This window comes from Pan paniscus, chromosome 20 (assembly GCF_029289425.2).
Source record: "Pan paniscus chromosome 20, NHGRI_mPanPan1-v2.0_pri, whole genome shotgun sequence".
NCBI lineage: Eukaryota > Metazoa > Chordata > Mammalia > Primates > Hominidae > Pan > Pan paniscus.
Genome location: NC_073269.2, coordinates 51,231,764 through 51,251,421, shown reverse-complemented (window position 1 = coordinate 51,251,421; position 19,658 = coordinate 51,231,764). Strand labels below are relative to the sequence as shown.

The window sequence follows — 19,658 nt, the reverse complement described above, 5'->3', positions numbered from 1 at the left end:
TTTTCCTGGGGTAACTGGTTCTTTAGCAGGAGGGGAGCACTGGGGAGTATCTTCAGGGTGGCTGGACTTTGCAGCCTCTTTAATAACTTCCCCCTGTGCAGGTTGTATCCTTTATCACCCCACCCCGATGCCCCGGTCTTCAGGAAATGGCAGCAGGCCCATATTTCTGTAGGGTTCAGAGTTCTGTGAGGTAGAGCATTCCTTCCAATGGGATCTTAGAATTCCTAGAGTTGCAGAATTTTACTGACTAGACCCAGGAGGTCTCAGGAGTCCAGACTTGCTTAAGGCTTGGCTCAAAATTCCAAGGGAGCTCATAACTCCATGGTGCCCAGAGTTCCTGGCTCGGGAACATTGGGAGGCCTGGGATACAGTCCCTTAGCCTCAAGCAGAAAAGTGAACACAATATCTTTATGGCTTGAAGGTATATGAAATAATGTCACTACATCGGAGTAGCGCCTCTGCTTGCACACCTATGGGAGTCTGCAGCTGTGACACGTAGAAGTTGGCCACATCCAGGTCGGTGGCTCCAAAGTGGGCGGCCACACGCACACCCTCGTGCAACGTGAAGCTCACCTGATGACCCACCATGGCCAGCAGGCTGCGGAGGTAACGCTCCCGAAGGGCGGCTCGTGCCCGCTGCTCCTGGGATTCCAGGGATTCTTGAGCTATGGGACACTCCTGGATTTCAGGAACCTCTGGCCTCAAGGGGGCTCTGCGTCCGTCAGGGGCAAAGCCACGGCAGAAGCCATCAGGGCCCCGGGGCAGCCGGAGCACAGGCACGGGAATGTTCACTGGAGTTTGCATTGTCTTGGCTGTTGAGTGAAGAAAAAAAGCAGGAAGTCATTACATGGTAAGCATGGGGCTAATGGAGGAGGCAGGAGTGGAAGCAGAGGCTGGTCTACCAGGCAGCTCCACTTTACCTGTCCCAGACCGATCCACCCTCCTCAAATCTGTGCCATCGTCCCCCAGTGGCTTGGATCAGAAACAAAAGTGTCACATCCACAAAAACATGAGCCCCATGAAGGCAAGGACCTTTGTCTGCTTTTATAATGGCTTTATCTCAACTTATAGGCAATAAATATTTGCCAAAAGATGAACCTGGCCAGGAATGGTGGCTCATGCTTGTAATCTCAGCACTTTGGGAGGCCAAAGCAGGAGGATCACTTTGAAGCCAGGAGTTTGAGACCAGCCTGGGCAATATAGCGAGACCCCATTTCTAAAAAATATATATATTTTACATTAGCTGGTCTACTCAGGAGGCTGAGGGAGAAGGATTAGTTGAGCCCAGGAGATGGAGGCTGCAGTGAGCTGTAATTGTGCAACTGCACTCCAGCTTGGGTGACAGAGTGAGATACTGTCTCTAAAAAAAGAATAAACCCCAGCTTTCTCTCACACACAACCCACCCAATCCATCAGGAAATTCTATCTTCTAGATAGATTCCCACTCACACATGAGCCAACTTGAAAGGGCTCCCAGTGGCCAAATCTGGAATTATTTGAACAATACAATAATGATAGTTACAGATTATAACCCACTGCATAAAACAGAAATCCAGAATCCATACCGATAATAAATAAATGAATAAATAAGGAAGAGAAGGAAAATATAATCCTTACTGTAGACTGGCAAGTAAATAAATATAAAAGGAATAGATGCAAAAATGTGTGGATAGGGCCGGGTGCGGTGGCTCACACCTGTAATCCCAACACTTTGGGAGGCCAAGGTGGGCGAATCACTTGAGGTCAGGAATTCGAGACCAGCCTGGCCAACATGGCGAAACCCCGCCTCTACCAAAAATACAAAAATTAGCCGGGTGTGGTGTCATGCGCCTGTAGTCCCAGCTACTCGGGAGGTTAAGGCAGGAGAATCATTTGAACCCAAAAGGCGGAGGCTGCAGTGAGCAGAGATCGCACCACAGCACTCTAGCCTGGGCGACAGAGTGAGACTCTGTGTCAAAAAAAAAAAAAAAGAAAAAAAAAAAGCATGGATGGGAGTTTGATGAAGTATAAGGTATCTACATAGTCTTAACAGACTTATAAGATATTCACTGTAAAGGGCAAACACAAATTTATATTGGAGGAATCTGGTATGCACCCCCTTAACTTAGTGATCAAAGCCAACATCTCCAGGAATGGGACACTAAGAAGGCAGGGCACCACTTCTGTGCTATTCCTTTTTTTTTTTTAATTTTAAAGAGACAGGGTCTCACTATGTTGCCAAGGCTGGTCTTGAACTTCTGGCCTCAAGTGATCTTCCAGCCTCTGGGCCAAACAAGGACAACAGGGATAGGCATGGTGGCTCATGCCTATAATCCCAGCACCTCAGGAGGCCAAGGTGAGAGGATTGCTTGCGTTCAGGAGTTCAAGAGCAGCCTGGGCAACATGGTAAGACCTCGTCTCTACTAAAAATAAAAAACATTAGCCAGGCATGACAATGTACTCGTGGAAGTCCCAGCTACTCAGAAGACTGAGGTAAGAGAATCACTGGAGCCCTGGAAGGTTGAAGCTGCAGTGAGCTATGATCGCGCCACTGCACTCCAGCCTGGGCAAGAGTGAGACTTTGTCTTAGAAAAAACAAAAACAAAAACAGCACAACTAACCTGGGCTCTTCAAAAATATTAAAGTCATAAAAGACAAAGAAAGGCTGAGAAAAAAATTGTATAAGGCTGGGAGCAGTGGCTCACACCTGTAATCCCAGCACTTTGGGAGGCCAAGGTGGGCAGATCACTTGAGCCAGCCTGGCCAACATGGTGAAACCCCGTCTCTACGAAAAATACAAAAATTAGCCAAGCATGGTGGCGGGCACCTGTAATCCCAGCTACTCAGGAGGCTGAGGCGGGAGAGTCACTTGAACTTGGGAGGCAGAGGTTGCAGTGAGCCGAGATTGCGCCACGGTACTCCAGCCTGGGCGACAGAGCAAGACTCTGTCTCAAAAAAAAAAAAAAAAATTATATATCTATATATACACACACACACATATTTATTTATTCACAACCTAACACTTCTCACCTCCTCCACTGCCAGCATCCTGCTGCAGCCACAGACACTTCCTGCCTGGAGTACTGTAGTCAACTCCTCACTGGGTCCCCGGCTTCCACCTTCACCCCCCGCCGTCTGCACCCCAACACCCTGTTAATGCCTGAGTCAGATCATATCCCTCCTCTGCTCGGAGCCCTCTTGTGGCTTCTGTCTTAGCTCTGGATCCTGCCGGCACCCTCGTGGTGTACCACGCTTGCCCTCCCCACCCCAGCCACACAAGCCTCCTCGCTGATCCTCAGGCGCGATGCCTGGCAATCCCTCCTTGGGCCCTTGCACTTTCGGTTCCCTGTATCTGCCTGTATCTCCTTTCCCTCCGTGAGTTTCAAGGTGGCCACCTTGCTTTTCCCACTGCTGGATCTCCAGCCCCCAGAAAACTGCCTGCCATAGAGACCAATGAGAATTCATGAATGAGTTGGGCATGGTGGCTCATGCCTGTAATCCTAGCACTTTAGGGGCTGAGGCTGGAGGATCACTAGAGGTCAGGAGTTCGAGAGCAGCCTGGCCAACATAGTAAAACCCCGTCTCTACTAAAATACAAAAATTAGCCGGACGTGGTGGCGCGTGCCTGTAATCCCAGCTACTTGGGGTGCCTGAGGCATGAGAATCACTTGAACCCGGGAGGCAGAGGTTGCAGTGAGCAGAGATTGTGCCACTGTACTCCAGCCTGGGCAACAGAGCAATACTCTGTCTCAAAAACAAACAAACATTGGCTGGGCGCGGTGACTCATGCCTGTAATCCCAGCACTTTGGGAGGCCAAAGCAGGTGGATCACGAGATCAAGAGTTCAAGACCAGCCTGATCAACATGGTGAAACCCCGTCTCTACTAAGAATACAAAAATTAGCTGGGCATGGTGGCATGTGCCTGTAATTCCAGCTACTCATGAGGCTGAGGCAGGAGAATCGCTTGAACCAGGGAGGCAGGGGTTGCAGTAAGCGGAGATCTCGCCACTGCACTCCAGCCTGGGCGACAGAGCAAGACTCATCTCGAAGAAAACCAACAAACAAACAAAAAACAAAATGAATGAAGAGTGGAGATCCCAGGCCGGTTTAGCTGTGTGACATCAGTAAGAGACAGTTTTCTCTTCCATTGTATGGAAAAATAGCCCCAATTGCTGCCTATGCTGTTATCAGGATTCAACAGGCTCCTGCCAGACAGGGCCTGGCACATTCTAGGTTCTCCATAATAGTGAACTGCTCTTATTGTTAGTATTGCTGTGTGACCTGGGATAAATGGCTTGACTAATCTGTGCCTCTGTTTCCCCATCTGTAAAACAGAGCCCTAACTCACAGGGCGGGCATGGGGACTAAATTACCTAACTAACCTACCATGTTTGGCACATGTCTGGGACATATGAAGCGCTATGCTATGATGTTGAATGTATATAGGGAAATGCTGGCCTTGTGGGTGCAGACCTGAGAGAGGAGGACCTAGGTTTTAGCAGCTGCACCACTCCCTGTGGCTTGGTCCTCTCCTCTCTAAACCTAGTGAGGACTAACTGAGCTGAGTGACAAGTGTTGGGTACCCAAGACCCTGGGGCCAGGCACAGAAGGGAGGTGATTGAAATTGTCCTGTTTCTTTTTTTTCCTTTTTTGGAGACAGAGTCTCACTCTGTCACCCAGGCCGGAGTGCAGTGGTGCCACCTCGGCTCACTGCAACCTCCGCCTCTCAGGTTCAAGAGATTCTTGTGTGGCCGGGTGCGGTGGCTCACGCCTGTAATACCAGCACTTTGGGAGGCCAAGGCAGGCGGATCACGAGGTCAGGAGATCGAGACCATCCTGGCTAACAAGGTGAAACCCCATCTCTATTAAAAATGCAAAAAATTAGCCGGGCGTGGTGGCAGTCGCCTGTAGTCCCAGCTACTTGGGAGGCTGAGGCAGGAGAATGGCGTGAACCCGGGAGGCGGAGCTTGCAGTGAGCCAAGACCACGCCACTGCACTCCAGCCTGGGCGACAGAGCGAGACTCCGTCTCAAAAAAAAAAAAAAAAAAAAAGAGATTCTTGTGCCTCAGTCTCCCGAGAAGCTGCGACTACAGACACACACCACCATGCCCAGCTACTTTTTGTATTTTTAGTAGAGACGGGGTTTCACCATGTTGGTCAGGCTGGTCTCGAACTCCTGACCACAAGTGATCCCCCCCACCTCAGCCTCGCAAAGTGGTGGGATTACAGGCGTGAGCCACTGTGCCTGGACTAACTTGTCCTTTTTCTTATTAGGCTCTTCCTGTTTCTGCACCTGAACTGTGAGCCCCTTGCAAGACAGGACCCTGCAGATAGACCAAGGATGTGAACCAGGGCTACTCAGTCTGGACACTATTGACATTTGGGGCTGGATAATTATCTGCTGTGTTGTGGGGGCTGTCCAACGCATAGGTGTAGGGTTTGAGCAGCATCCTAGCCTCTGCCTCCTATTAATAGATGCCAGTAGCATCCCATCTTCAAGTTGTGACAGCCAAAAATGTCACCACTGGTGAACAGTGAATTGGTGAATGTGAATTGCATCTCAATACAGTTTTTTTTTAAAGTCTCCATGAATTGCCAAACGTCTCCTGATGGCCCCAAATGAAACACTGATGCAGACAAACAGGTCACAAAGAGGGAGGAAGGAATAAAGATGGCTATAGAAGACATGAACATAGGCTGGGCACAGTGGCTCTCGCCTGTAAACCCAGAACTTTGGGAGGCCGAGGCAGGCGGATCACCTGAGGTCAGGAGTTGGAGACCAACCTGGTCAACACGGTGAAACCCTGTCTGTACTAAGAAATACAAAAATTAGCCGGGTGTTGGCCGAGACCCTGTCTCTACTAAAAATACAAAATTAGCCTGATGGTGCATTTCTGTAATTAGTGGTGGTGCATGCCTGTAATCCCAGCTACTCGGAAGGCTGAAGCAGGAGAATCACTTGAACTCAGGAGGCAGAGGTTGCAGTGAGCCAAGACTGCGCCATTGCGCTCCAGCCTAGGCAACAAGAGTGAAACTCTGTCTCAAAAAATAAATAAATAAATAAAATTAGCTGGGCCGGGCATGGTGGCAGGCTCCTGTAATCCCGCCTACTCAGGAGACTGAGGCAGGAGACTCTCTTGAACCCGGGAGGCAGAGGTTGCAGTGAGCTGAGATATTGTGCCACTGCACTCCAGTCTGGGTGACAGACTGGGACTCCATCTCAAAAACAAACAAACTCCCCAAAAATTAGCCAGGCATGGTGGCACACGCCTGTAATCCCAACTACTCAGGAGGCTGAGGCATAAGAATCGTTTGAACCCGTGAGCCAGAGGCTGCAGTGAGCTGAGGTCATGCCACTGCACTCCAGCCTGGACAACAGAGCGAGACTCTGTCTCAAAATAAATAAACAAATAAATAAATAAAATTTTTAATTAATTAATTTTATTTTATTTTATAGAGATGAAGTCCTACTATATTGCCCAGGCTGGTCTCCAACCTGGGCTCAAGTGATCCTCTTACCTCAGCCTCCCAAAGTGCTGGGATTACAGGTCTAAGCCACCATGCCCAGCCACTAAATTTTAATTTCTTTTTTTTGTGAGATGGAGTCTCGCTCTTGTCGCCCAGGCAGGAGTGCAGTGGCGCGATCTTGGCTCACTACAACGTCCGCCTCCTGGGTTCAAGCGGTTCTCGTCACTCAGCCTCCCAAGTAGCTGGGATTACAGGCACCCACGACCACGCCCAGCTGATATTTTTATTTTCAGTAGAGACGGGGTTTCCCCATGTTGGCCAGGCCAGTCTCGAACTCCTTACCTCAGGTGATCCACCCGCCTCGGCCTCCCAAAGTGCTAGGATTACAGGCGTGAGCCACCGTGCCTGGCCTAAATTTTAATTTCAGAAAGCAAGAAGCAGCTGGGCACGAGGTGGCTCACACCTGTAATTCCAGCACTTTGGGAGGCTGAGGCAGGTGGATCACTTGAGCCCAGGAATTTGAGACCAGCTTGGGCAACATAGCAAAATCCCGTCTCTAGAAAAATAGAAAAATTAGCTGGGCAAAGGGTGCGCTCCTGTAGTCCCAGCTACTCAGGAGGCTGAGGTGGGAGGATCTAGTGAGCCCGAGGAGGCTGAGGCTGCAGTGAGATGTGATTGCACCACTGCACTCCAGCCTGGGAAGAGTGAGACCCTGTCTCAAACAAAAAAAGAAAAAAAAAAGAAGAAGAAGAATTGGAAAAGAAAATGTGAAAAAGAGCTCTCCCTGGGAGGCATCTAAACCTCATCACCCACTCTGCATAATTAGCTGCCAAATCTTACTGATCTCACATGCCCATAGGTGGCCCAAATAGAATCCTCCTTGGCAAAATTGTTCTGGGGATGGGGTCTCACTCTATCCCCCAGGCTGGAGTGCAGTGGTGCAATCTTGGCTCATTGCAACCTCTGCCTCCTGGGTTCAAGCAATTCTCCTGCCTCAGCCTCCTGAGTAGCTGGGATTACAGGTGCGCGCCACCATGCCTGGCTAATTTTTGTATTTTAGTAGAGACAAGGTTTCACCATGTTGGCCAGGCTGGTCTACATCTCCTGGTCTCAGGTGACCCACCCCCAGCTCAGCTTCCCAAAGTGCCGGGATTACAGGCGTGAGCTACCGCGCCCAGCGGGCAAAATATTTTCAATTTTAACTTTATTTTATTTTTCTTCTTGGCAAAATACGTAGCAGAGGTCTGCGAACCTTCTCTGTAAAGTATTTTACTGTCACTGCTCAACTCTGCCACAGTAGCACAACAGCAGCCATAGACAATATGGAAACAAATGAAAATGGCTGTTCTTCAACAAAACCTTACTTACTGGGACACTGAAATTTGAATTTTATATCATTTTTATGCACCAAAGAAAAGTTTTCTAGCCAGGTGCGGTGGCTCACAACTATAATCCCAGCACCTTGGGAGACTGAGGCTGGAGAATTGCTTTAGCGTAGGAGTTCAAGACCAGCCTGGGCAATATAGCAAAACCCCATCTCTACAAAAAAAAAAAAAAAAATTAGCTGGGCATGGGTAGTGTGCGACTAGAGTCCCAGCTACTAAGGAGACCGAGGTGAGGGGATCGCTTGAGCCTGGTAGGTGGAGGCTGCAGTGAGCCATAACTGTGCCACTGTACTCCAGCCTGGGTGACAGAGTGTGAGACCCTGTCTCAAAAAAAAAAAAATTCACTCATCCACATTATCTAGCATTGTTAGCACATCATCTGAGTGCCTGCTCTGTGCATGACCCACATTGGGCGGTCTTGGAAACACGTCTAGGACTGAGAGCCCAGTTCCGCCTTTGTGGGCTCACAGTCCAGTAGGGGATACAGACCTGTCCTTAGGCAGTGATGACCCAGAGTGAGTAGGGCTGGAATGAAGGAGTCCAGAGGAGACACCTGACCCAGCCTGGGGGATAGAGGGTAGTTTCAAGGGAGCCCAGGAAAGATCCCTATGATAAGATTACGTTTGAGCATAGACCTGAATGAAATTAGGAATGGAGCCATGTGGAGATTCCAGTCAGAAGAAGAGCAAAATGCAAAGATCATGGAAAGGGTGGCTTTGGGGCGTAGCAAGGCCAGTGTGGAGGAAGTGGGGGCAGGGACAGAGAGAGTGCCTTGTGGGCTATGACAATTTGGGTCTCTACTCTGAGACTGAAGCCGCTGGACAGTTCTGAGTGAAGGATGGGCAGAATCTGGCTTAAGGTCCTCAGGATCCTCTGCCTGCTGCATGGACAATAAACGAGATTGAAGAGAGACACTAGGAGCGCAATGAGGAGGTCACTGTAGTGGTCCAGGTGGAAGAAGATGGTGTCTAGTATGGGCTGGGGACAATGGGAATGGGGAGAAGTGGTCAGATTAGGCTATGTTTGAAAGGTCGAGGCTGGGCGCAGTGGGTCACGCCTGTAATCCCAGCACTTTTGAAGGCTGAGGTGGGTAGATCGCCTGAGGTCAGGATGAGACCAGCCTGGTCAACATGGTGAAACCTCTCTCTACTAAAAATACAAAAGTTAGCTGGGTGTGGTGGTGCGTGCCTGTAATCCCAGCTACTCGGGAGGCTGAGGCAGAAGAATCGCTTGAACCCAGGAAGCGGAGGTTGAAGTGAGCGGAGATCGTGCCATTGCATTCCAGCATGGATGACAGAGTGAGACTCCATCTCAAAACAACAAAAACAAACAAAAAAAAGAAAGGTCAAGAGCCCTCGGTGATGGACAGGATAAGGGATATATAATTTGAGGGAAAGAGCAGCCAAGGGAGACTCCAAGGTTTTTTTTTTTTTTTCCCTGACAGGGAAGACCACGTGAATGGAATTAAGGGATAGTTGCATTTTCTAATTTTTTTTTTTTTTTTTTTTTTTAAGACGGAGTCTCGCTCTTGTCGCCCAGGCTGGAGTGCAGTGGCATGATCTCAACTCACTGCAACCTCCGCCTCCCGGGTTCAAGCAATTCTCCTGCCTCAGCCTCCCAAGTAACTAGGACTACAGGCGCGCACCATTGCACATGGCTAATTTTGTATTTTTAGTAGAGACGGGGTTTGGCCACATTGGCCAGGCTGGTCTCAAACTCCTGATCTGCCTGCTTCAGCCTCCCAAAGTGCTGGGATTACAGGCATGAGCCACCGTGCCCGGCCTTGCATTTTCTAATTTTTTAAAAAGCACATTTACTTATTTATTTACTTTGAGGTGAGGTCTCGCTGTATTGCCCACGCTAATCTTGAACTCCTGGACTCAAGATATCCTCCCACCTCAGCCTTCCAAGAAGCTGGGATCACAGGCCCACGCCAACACGCCCTACTTGCATTTTTTATTTTCTCTGACCACTGTCACTCCAATTTAGTCAGGCCTCACCAGCCCCCAGGGTCTTTCCTGAGCCTAGATTAACACTTGAGTTTCAAGAGAAACCCCCTAGTCTCTAGGGTGAGTACTTACTAAATGACTTAGATAGGATTAGAGTGGCCAAAGAATTCTGTTAAATCCCTGGATAAAATGAAATTAAGGGAGGGCCAGTATAGGGCCTTGTTTTCTCCATCAGGAAAAAAACAAACCAAAACAAGGGAGATTTGGTCATATTGATGCAATCCCCATTTTTGTAAAGTGGCCAGTGAAGCTGGCAGGTCAAATCTTTCCTCGGGCTGGGTGCAGTGGTTCACACCTGTAATCCCAGCACTTTGGGAGACTGAGGGAGGCAGATCACCTGATGTCAGGAGTTTAAGACCAGCCTGGCTAACATGGTGAAACCCTATCTCTACTAAAAATACAAAAAAAATTAGCTGGATGTGGTGGCACGCGTCTGTAATCCCAGCTACGCAGGAGGCTGAGGCAGGAGAATCGCTTGAACCAGGGAGACGGAGGTTGCAGTGAGCGGAGATCACGCCTCTGCACCCCAGCCTGGGCCACAGAGTGAGACTCTGTTTCAAAAAAAAAAAAATCATTTCCTTGGTGCGAGCTGGAGGGTGGAGGAAGAGGGAGCAAACTCAGGCGCTCACCCGTGCCCCATGTAGAAAGACAGACTGTGGAGCCAAGGTGTGACCTGATAAGAAACTGGTTTAAGAAAGGTCACACAGGGTGTGCCCAGGAGGGCAGAGGCAGGCGTTATCCATTGTCCCTGGTGACCTGGCCCCAGAGGCCTTTATCCTTTCAGTCTCCAAGGCAAGGATTCCCGAAGGTTTCAGGGAAAAATGCCCAAGCCCATCCCCCACGACTTGAAAAACTAGTCTGTTAGATTCAAGAGCCCAACACTTAGGTCAATGGCAGGGGCAGGGGTTTCACAGACCTCCCTCCTGGTGGCCTCGGTGCTCCAGAGAAGAGATCAGCTCAGTGGACAAACATTTGCCCAACTCTTCACAATTGCCAGGGTGTGGAACCAGCTGAGTTGTCAACAGAGAAGCCGCCAGACCTAATTAATTAACCAAGGTGTTGACGTGTCCACAGACACACACACACATACAGACATCATCGGCTGCTGAATCTTGATGCAAATTAGCTAAATGGGGCCACCCGAGAGGGTCAGAACCCCAAGCACAGAATCTCTCCCCTCCCCTTCTCCCCTGGGGCCGGTCAGTTTCCTTTCAATTCCGCCCTGACCACCCATTGCTCTCCTTTTCTTATACTAAGTAGGTCCTCCCGGCCCCCAGGCGTCCACTCCCCACACCGCCCTGGGCGTTCGGACTGGACCTTCTTCCCACCTCCAGGCTCAGACTGAGCGAGCGATTCCGCTCCAGGTAAAGCGGGATGACTGCCACCGATGCTTCTGTTATCGTGGCCATTTATTATTTTCCGGAAGGGAAGTTTTTCTCCTTTTCCCTTCTCCTCACCCTACCCGCGTGGGGCATTCCCGCTGCCGGCGATCGGGATCAAACAGTCCCTGATAGGGGCGTCTGGGCCTCCAGCCGGCGCTGCAGGCGCGGTCCTGCCTCTTTCCGTCACTCAGGGCGTTGCACTGGGGTGAGCGTCCAGAGCTGGGGCCGGGGAGAGGGAACCTGATGGCGACCCCCCACCACCTTGTACTCACCGAGGTCCGCGTCTACTGGTGTCCCCACTTCCGCCGGCGCCCCCGCTGCAGAGGCCCGGGCAGGCCGCAAGCCGCGGAGCCTGGGTTCCGCCCGCGCCGCCGCCACTGCCCCACGTGGTCGCGGGCTGGCTCGCAGGCTTGGAAGCCAGCACAGCCCGGGTCGCCACCTGGCCCGCGGCTTTGCGGGGCACTTGGGACCGATCTTCCTGCCTGCGAGTTGGGGGCGTCTGGGATGCCCATTTTAGGCAGGAAGAAATTGAGGTTCAGAGAGGGGAAGACTTCCTCCCTGCTGGGTTAAGGGCAGAGCTCGGTCTTTGCATCCCCATCCCCCTACACATACCCACTCCTAACCCTTGCTTCCAGTGGGAACCCCCGCTCCTCTACAGGAAACCTGGAGATCATGGTTTCAGATGCCGCATACCAAGAAAGTAGCTGGGCTGGATCAGAGGTGGTCATTTTTTCCTCCAGCTCTCCCTGCAGTCCCATTTTACAAAGGGGGAAACTGAGGCCTTGAATGGGGAATATGAACCTCCCTATTCCAGGCCCAGTCAGAATTCACTTTCTCCTTGCGGGGTCCTATTTACGCAGGGATCCTGTGGGCCTTTGCTTTCCACTAGATCACCAAGGCCTAGTGCCAGGTACACAATTTGGTGCTCTGCAAATATCTGTTGAAAGAATATCATCAGACACATAGTAGGTGCGCAATAAATATTTGTTGACTTAACTATGAACGAGTAGGGGTTGTATTTATGAACAAGACAGACTCCCATCCTGCCTCCTAGAACCTACGTTCTAGTGTGGGTAGAAGGGACAGAATAGGGTAAAATGAGCAAATATGTAAACAAGATCCTTCAGGTTTTGATCGAAGTGATACATAAAGAATAAAATAGGCCGGGCACGGTGGCTCACGCCTGTAATTCCAGCACTTTGGGAGGCTGAGGCGGGTGGATCACCTGAGGTCAGGAGTTCAAGACCAGCCTGGCCAACATGGTGAAACCCTGTCTCTACTAAAAATAGAAAAATTAGCCGGGCATCTGTAATCCCAGCTACTCCGGAGGCTCAGGCAGGAGAATCACTTGAACCCGGGAGGCGGAGGTTGCAGTGAGCTGAGGTCGTGCCACTGCACTCCAGCCTGGGCAACAAGAGTGAAACTCCATCTCAAAAAAAAAAAAAAAAAAAGAGTAAAATAAGGGCAATGGGATAGTGGGTGGCTGGGTTGCCATGGAACTTAAAATTGGGTGGTCTGAGGCTGAGTGCAGTGTCTCACACCTGTAATCTCAGCACTTTGGGATGCTGAAGCAGGAGGAGCGCGTCAAGCCAAGAGTTTCAGACCAACCAGGGCAACAAAGCGAGTCCCTGTCTCTATTTAAAAATAATTTTTTTTGAAAAATTAAAAATTACAAAAAAAAAAAAAGGGTGATCAGAGGAGGCGGCAGTGAAGAAGAAACCACCTCAGATAACCCTCTAGTTCCAACCTGCCCTACCTCCTTTGACAGATGGAGAAAGTGAGATCCAAGAGGGAACTGGGGACAGATGGAGGTCATGGAGTGTAATTTGCAAGGCCTTCAGCAGGGTGGGGCTACTTTAGATACTGTTGGTCAGGGCCCTCTGCTCTCAGGAGGACAATGGAACCCAGACCTGAATAACAATGTGCAGAACTCCAAGAGATCAGCATCTGAAATCAGCATCTGGGCTGAGGACAGCTGGGGGAGGACAGGTTCTTGCCCTGACCTCAGGGGGCTTGCATTGGGTGGGGGAGAGGACAGTCCACAAGCCGTTCTATACTGTCATGCAGTCGGTGCCAGGAAGAAAAGAATACTCATCAGGGATTGAGGGTGGGGCAGGGTGTCGATGCCACTTCAAACAGTGAGCAGACAGAACTGCTTAGGGGAGGGAAGTTCAAGGAGGCGGAGTGGAGGCAGGTGAGCTGCTTGGCTATTTGGTTTTAATGGCAACTTCTGGTCTAGGAACAGAGTCGATGTGTATGATTACAGTCCTCCTCTGCTCAAAACCCTCCTAAGGCTCCGGTCTCAGGAAAACCAAAAGACCTTAAAGCGATCAAAAGATTGCTTGGATCTGCCCCCATATTTTCACTGAACTCAATCCCCAACCCGTATTGCCTCTCCCTTTCCTTGTAATTTCTCAATGCCCAGGCCCACTGGCTGGGCTTCCTTCCCTCCAGCCTCAGCTCCACCATGCCCTTTCCCATCATAGGGGAGAAAATTGAATCCCTCAACCCCAGTAACCCTCTCCGCCTTTCCAGCTTTCTTTTGCTCCATGGCACTGGTCATCATGAAGGGCCATCTATATTTTACGTAATTATGTTTATAGTGTCTTCCCCCACCGTCTAAACTCCGTGCAGACAAAGATTATCGTGTTTATTCCCTCCTGTATTCTCAGTGCTTCAAACAGAGCCTGGCGCACAGGAGGCACTCAGTGAATGCTTGCAAAATGAATTTTTATTGTAATGCATTTAATGAAATAGCCCAGATTACTATCAGGCACCTAATAAGAAACGTGACCGACTATTTTTCTCGCTTGGGGGTGCGTGTGGGCATGCCGTGTCTCAGTTTCACCCGCCCTAAAATGGGATCAGGGATAGCTGTTTCAATGCCTTGTGGGAACTCGGTGTGATTAAATTTGGTCACTAAGCCAAACGCACGGGACACTGCCTAGATTGAGTTAGGCCGCCGTCAGGGCCCCAGCAGGGCGGCTCGGTCCCCTCCCATGAGCCCCGCCCTGGTAGGCGGAGCCACGGGCCCGGCCAGCACGTGTAAGAGTTCGCGGCGGGTCGCCGCAGTCACTCACCTGAGCGCGCACGGTCCGCGCGTCCTCCGCTCGTGCGTCCTCCGCCCGCCCGCCCGCCTGCCTGCCCGCTCGCTCGCCCGGCCCGCGACTCATGTCCCGCCGCAAGGCCGGCAGCGCGCCCCGCCGAGTAGAGCCCGCGCCCGCCGCCAACCCAGACGACGAGATGGAAATGCAGGACCTCGTCATCGAACTCAAGCCCGAGCCAGACGCGCAGCCCCAACAGGCCCCAAGGCTGGGGCCCTTCTCCCCGAAGGAGGTGTCCTCGGTGGGGCGGTTCGGCGGCGAACCCCACCACTCCTCTGGCCCCATGCCCGCCGGGGCCGCCCTCCTCGCCCTCGGCCCGCGGAACCCGTGGACCCTGTGGACGCCGTTGACCCCGAACTATCCCGGTGAGCACCCCGGGCCCTGGGCCCAGCCTCCCTTACCTTTGACCCTCGGGTGGGACCCTTCCCTTTGGGCATGGGCCCCTCGCCCTGCCTTATCTCCTTCGCCCCGTCCTGCCCCTCAGGCCCCCTTCTGACCTTCGGTTTCCCCTCTCCTTCAGCACCCTCAGCCCCCATCCTGGCCCCACCCCACGCTCACCACCCGCTTCCTCCCTGCAGACCGCCAGCCCTGGACCGACAAACACCCAGATCTGTTGACCTGCGGCCGCTGCCTGCAGACCTTCCCGTTGGAGGCCATCACTGCCTTCATGGACCACAAGAAGCTGGGCTGTCAGCTCTTCAGAGGCCCCAGCCGCGGCCAGGGCTCAGGTGAGTAAAGCCGGGTGCAGTCCCCCTCTCAAGTTCAAGGGCTGGGCTTCCTGCTGGAAAGGGGCTGGGCTGGACGGCAGGGCACTGAGCACTACTTCCCCTTTCTCGCTTCCCATCGGGTGCAGCCTAGGCGTGGCCAGGGCCTGCCCGTCCCTAGGGCAGGGACCAGTGGTGGCGGTGGAGGGGGGGGCGGGGGGGGACTGGGCAGGGAAGGAGGGCCGCCTACAGGGTGTGGCCAGCCCCAGAAGACTAGCCCGGGATTTTGCCCCCCACACACACACCCCAACCTGGTTTCACTTCTCCTTCCCCTTGGCCAGAAATAACTGGCCAGGTGGCTGGACCAGGGTGGCAGTAGGAGGGGACCTCTAGGGAGGGCAGCGGCCGGGGGGAGGGGGAGTGGAGGCCAGCTGGAATGGGGAGGTTGCCACCCCCTCCTGTCTCTCTCTGTCAATTCTGATTGAGGTGCTAGTACAGCTGAGTGTTCAGAGCCAAGGAAGGGGCTTCTGGCTTCCCTCGGTGATGGAATCTCCCAGCCCCGCGTGCTGGGAATCCCCTGGTTTGAGCGAGCTCCCGGGTGCTGGACACCTGGGTTCCTTCTCTTGGGAGGGAATTAAAATCCTTCACATGGCGCTTGACCCTCGGTGAGCTTTTGGTCAGTGTTGGCTGCAGGGCTTAATCCAAACCTAGTTTCCAGCCCCCTGGCCCTTGCCCTTCTGAGACTTTTGAGAAGTGGAATTATTTAGGGTTGGGCCAGGGAGGGTCTGGTGGTGGGAGAGAGGAGGGGCTTGTGACTGATTGGATCAGCTTTAGAGCTGGAGCATGGAGAGTGGCCTGGAGGAGCGAGCGAGGGGCTGTGATGGCATCGCTGGAACAAAACACTGCAGGGCTTGGAGAATCATGGGCACCTTGGTTTCACAGGCTCTGCTGTTTGAGCGCTTATGTGGACCAAAGCTCTCAACCATTCCCCAAGCGAGGTCACAACCACCCTTGAAAGGGAGGGGATCTCTAGGGTCCCTGAATTCTAGCAACTGAGGCACACAGAGGACTATGTCTTGCCCAAGGTCACACAATTAGGGAGCAGAGAAGTCTGAATTTGAATGCAGGCCTGTGCTCTTGACCCAGGACTGGTTGTATCACAAAGGTTGTCCCATCCAAGACTCTAGAATTTGAAAAATGGAAAGGCTAGTTCACCTAGGAAGTGTCCACTGAGAGTACCCCGAAGGTCCAGATAGAAATCCAAATTCAGGTTTGGGGGCTCAATTTGAGATCCATGCAGAGGGTGGGGGACCCAGGTCACTACCACCTCTTTACTAGGTGGCCGCTAAGCTTTCTTTGTAGCTACCCCATTATTTTGAGGTGGAGTCTTACTCTGTCACCCAGGCTGGAGTGCTGTGGTGCAATCTCAGCTCACTGCAACCTCCGCCTCCCAGGTTCAAGTGATTCTCCTGCCTCAGCCCTCCAAGTAGCTGGGACTACAGGCGTGCACCACCATGGCCAGCTAATTTTTGTATTTTTGGTAGAGACAGGGTTTCACCATGTTGACCAGGCTGGTGTCTCAAACTCCTGACCTCAGGTGGTCCACCTGCCTTGGCCTCCTGAAGTGCTGGGATTACAGGCATGAGCCACCATGCCCAGATATCTCAATTACTTTAAAAATTATTTTTATTAAACCAAAAATTTTTTTTTTTTTTTGAAACAGAGTCTCGCTTTTGTCACCCAGGCTGGAGTGCAGTGGTGGGATCTCAGCTCACTGCAACCTCTGCCTCCTGGGTTCAAGCGATTCTCCTGCCTTAACCTCCCAAGTGGCCGGGATTACAGGCGCGCACCACCACACCCGGCTATTTTTTATTTTTACTAGAGACAGGGTTTCATCATGTTGGCCAGGCTGGTCTCAAATCCCTGACCTCAAGAGATCAACCCGCCTCAGCCTCCCAAAGTGCTGGGATGACAAGTGTGAGCCACCGTGCCCGGCCTAAACCAAAAATCTTATTCAAAAGCCTCTGCTCCCAGCCAGATATGGTGGCTCACGCCTATAATCCCAGCACTTTGAGGGGCTGAGGCGGAAGGATTACTTGAGGCCATTAAGTTAAAGAATAGCCTGGGCGGCCGGGTGCGGTGGCTCAAACCTGTAATCCCAGCACTTTGGGAGGCTGAGGCGGGCAGATCATGAGGTCAGGAGATCGCGACCATCCTGGCTAACACGGTGAAACCCCGTGGCGTGGTGGCTGAGGCAGGAGAATGGCGTGAACCCCGGAGGCGGAGCTTGCAGTGAGCCGAGATCGCGCCACTGCACTGCAGCCTGGGCGACAGAGCAAGGCTCCGTCTCAAAAAAAAAAAAAAATAGCCTGGGCAACATAGCAGGGCCCCGTCTCTTTAAAAAATACTAAATTAAAAATTTAAAGCAAAAAAAAAAAAGCAAGCAAGCCTCTGTTCTGCCCTCTCCCCCTCCCCCAGTAGTCTGGATTGAAATCCCAGCTTCACCCCTTACAAGCTGTGCAACCCTGGGGAAATGCCTCTCTGTGCCTCAGTTCTCCTGTCTGGAAAATGGAGATCTTATTTTCCTGTCCTGAGGGAAAGCTGGGCTATGAGCCATGGCTCAGCACCTAGCATGTAGGAAGCGCTTACTGAGTTAACATAACTTTTTAAAAGATTTTCAAACACATGGCCCAGCACAGTGGCTCATGCCTATAATCTCAGCACTTTGGGAGGCCGAGGTGGGTGGATCACTTGAGGCCAAGAGTTCGAGACCAGCCTGGCCAACACGGTGAAACCCCCATCTCTACTAATTAGCCAGGCATGGTGGCGGGCGCCTGTAATCCCAGCTACTCTAGAGGCTGAGGCATGAGAATAGCTTGAATCCGGGAGGTGGAGGTTGCAGTGAGCTGAGATCGTGCCACTGCACCCCAGCCTGGGCGACAGTGAGACTGTCTTAAAAAAAATGGTTTTCAAACACAAAGCCTCAGGTACTTAGCACCCACTCCACAGATTTTTCGTGTCCACCCCTCCTGAGCATCAGCTTCCTGGTCCTTCCAGGGTGTGTGTGTCTTGTTACTGCCAAGTCCTTGGCCCCTGCAGGAGTGCCTATCCCACAGAAGGTGTCCAGCTGGCAGCTGTGAACTGCAATCCCCGTGACTCCTTCCTCTCCACACTAACACTCTGCCTCTTTTTCTTACCAGAACGAGAGGAGCTGAAGGCCTTGAGCTGCCTGCGCTGTGGCAGACAGTTCACAGTGGCCTGGAAGCTGCTGCGTCACGCCCAGTGGGACCACGGACTGTCCATCTACCAGACAGAATCAGAGGCCCCGGAGGCCCCGCTCCTGGGCCTGGCCGAGGTGGCTGCAGCCGTGTCGGCAGTGGTGGGGCCAGCAGCTGAGGCCAAGAGCCCCCGTGCAAGTGGCAGCGGCCTCACCCGGCGGAGCCCCACCTGTCCTGTGTGCAAGAAGACCCTCAGCTCCTTCAGCAACCTCAAAGTGCACATGCGCTCACACACAGGTGAGCGGCCCTATGCTTGCGACCAGTGTCCCTACGCCTGCGCCCAGAGCAGCAAGCTCAACCGCCACAAGAAGACCCACCGGCAGGTGCCGCCCCAGAGCCCCCTCATGGCCGACACCAGCCAGGAGCAGGCCTCTGCGGCCCCTCCGGAGCCGGCTGTCCATGCTGCTGCCCCCACCAGCACCCTCCCGTGCAGTGGTGGTGAGGGGGCTGGAGCCGCCGCCACAGCAGGTGTCCAGGAACCCGGGGCTCCTGGCAGTGGGGCTCAAGCCGGCCCTGGTGGAGACACTTGGGGAGCCATCACCACGGAACGAAGAACTGACCCTGCAAACAGCCAGAAGGCATCACCCAAAAAGATGCCCAAGTCAGGGGGCAAGAGCCGCGGGCCCGGGGGCAGCTGTGAGTTCTGCGGGAAGCATTTTACCAACAGCAGCAACCTGACGGTGCACCGGCGCTCACACACCGGGGAGCGCCCCTACACCTGTGAGTTCTGCAACTACGCCTGCGCCCAGAGCAGTAAGCTCAACCGCCACCGCCGCATGCACGGCATGACGCCTGGCAGCACCCGCTTCGAGTGCCCCCACTGCCATGTGCCCTTCGGCCTGCGAGCCACCCTGGACAAACACCTGCGGCAGAAGCACCCTGAGGCGGCCGGCGAGGCCTGAGCCCAGGAAAGCCCCCCTCACTGTCCCTGGTACCGCTGCCAACACCCATTGACCTCCTCGTTTTTGCCCGCCTTCTCCAAGTAAATTTTCCCTTTTATTTACACCCGTCTGGACTCTGGCTTTCTTGGGGTGCATAAGGTGGGGCAGGAGGCTTCCCCTCCGTGGGGTGGACGGCTGGACAGACCGGTTTGGAGTGAGGGGGTGAGGGAACGGCCAGCCCCCAGTGCCTGGGGCGCAGCAGGATTGGCACAGAAAGCTGCGCTCCCAGTTCCTAGTGCGGGCGAGGCCAGGGCAGGGGCTGAGGCGAGGGCGGGGAGAGGCCCGGACCTGTCGCCAGAGGCCCTGGGCAAAGGGGCCCATGTGGGACATGCTGGGCCGACACCCTATGTCCACATCTGCGGGCAGGTCTGGGCCCTCTCCCTTGGGACTGTGCCCTGGCCTCCTGA

The 19,658-nt window shown here is 52.9% G+C and overlaps 2 protein-coding genes and 1 long non-coding RNA gene across 9 annotated transcripts; 2 read left to right on the top strand and 1 right to left on the bottom strand.

The window, feature by feature from the left end:
- Positions 1 to 15,084, bottom strand: GEMIN7 (gem nuclear organelle associated protein 7). Of its 7 annotated transcripts, none has more exons than XM_003817540.8 (3): positions 11,497 to 11,782; positions 10,759 to 10,881; positions 1 to 812 (listed from the first exon to the last, which is right to left on the bottom strand). In XM_003817540.8, the coding sequence occupies exon 3, from the start codon at positions 802 to 804 to the stop codon at positions 409 to 411; it is 396 nt and encodes a 131-aa protein (XP_003817588.1). In that variant the 5' UTR covers positions 805 to 812; positions 10,759 to 10,881; positions 11,497 to 11,782; the 3' UTR covers positions 1 to 408. The 7 variants fall into 7 exon arrangements, with proteins under 7 accessions (XP_003817588.1, XP_008968999.1, XP_008969001.1 ...); XM_008970751.5 differs by having other exon boundaries at positions 11,305 to 11,511; XM_008970753.4 differs by lacking the exon at positions 11,497 to 11,782 and adding an exon at positions 11,171 to 11,490.
- LOC130540995 (uncharacterized) lies at positions 717 to 5,566 on the top strand. Its single transcript, XR_008955031.1, has 2 exons — positions 717 to 850; positions 5,255 to 5,566. It is a non-coding gene; the product is annotated as an uncharacterized LOC130540995 (long non-coding RNA).
- Positions 12,765 to 19,313, top strand: ZNF296 (zinc finger protein 296). The gene is made up of 3 exons (XM_003817537.6): positions 12,765 to 14,693; positions 14,907 to 15,056; positions 18,233 to 19,313. The coding sequence occupies exons 1-3, from the start codon at positions 14,396 to 14,398 to the stop codon at positions 19,210 to 19,212; spliced, it is 1,428 nt and encodes a 475-aa protein (XP_003817585.2). The 5' UTR covers positions 12,765 to 14,395; the 3' UTR covers positions 19,213 to 19,313.
- The last annotated feature ends 345 nt before the right edge of the window (positions 19,314 to 19,658 follow it).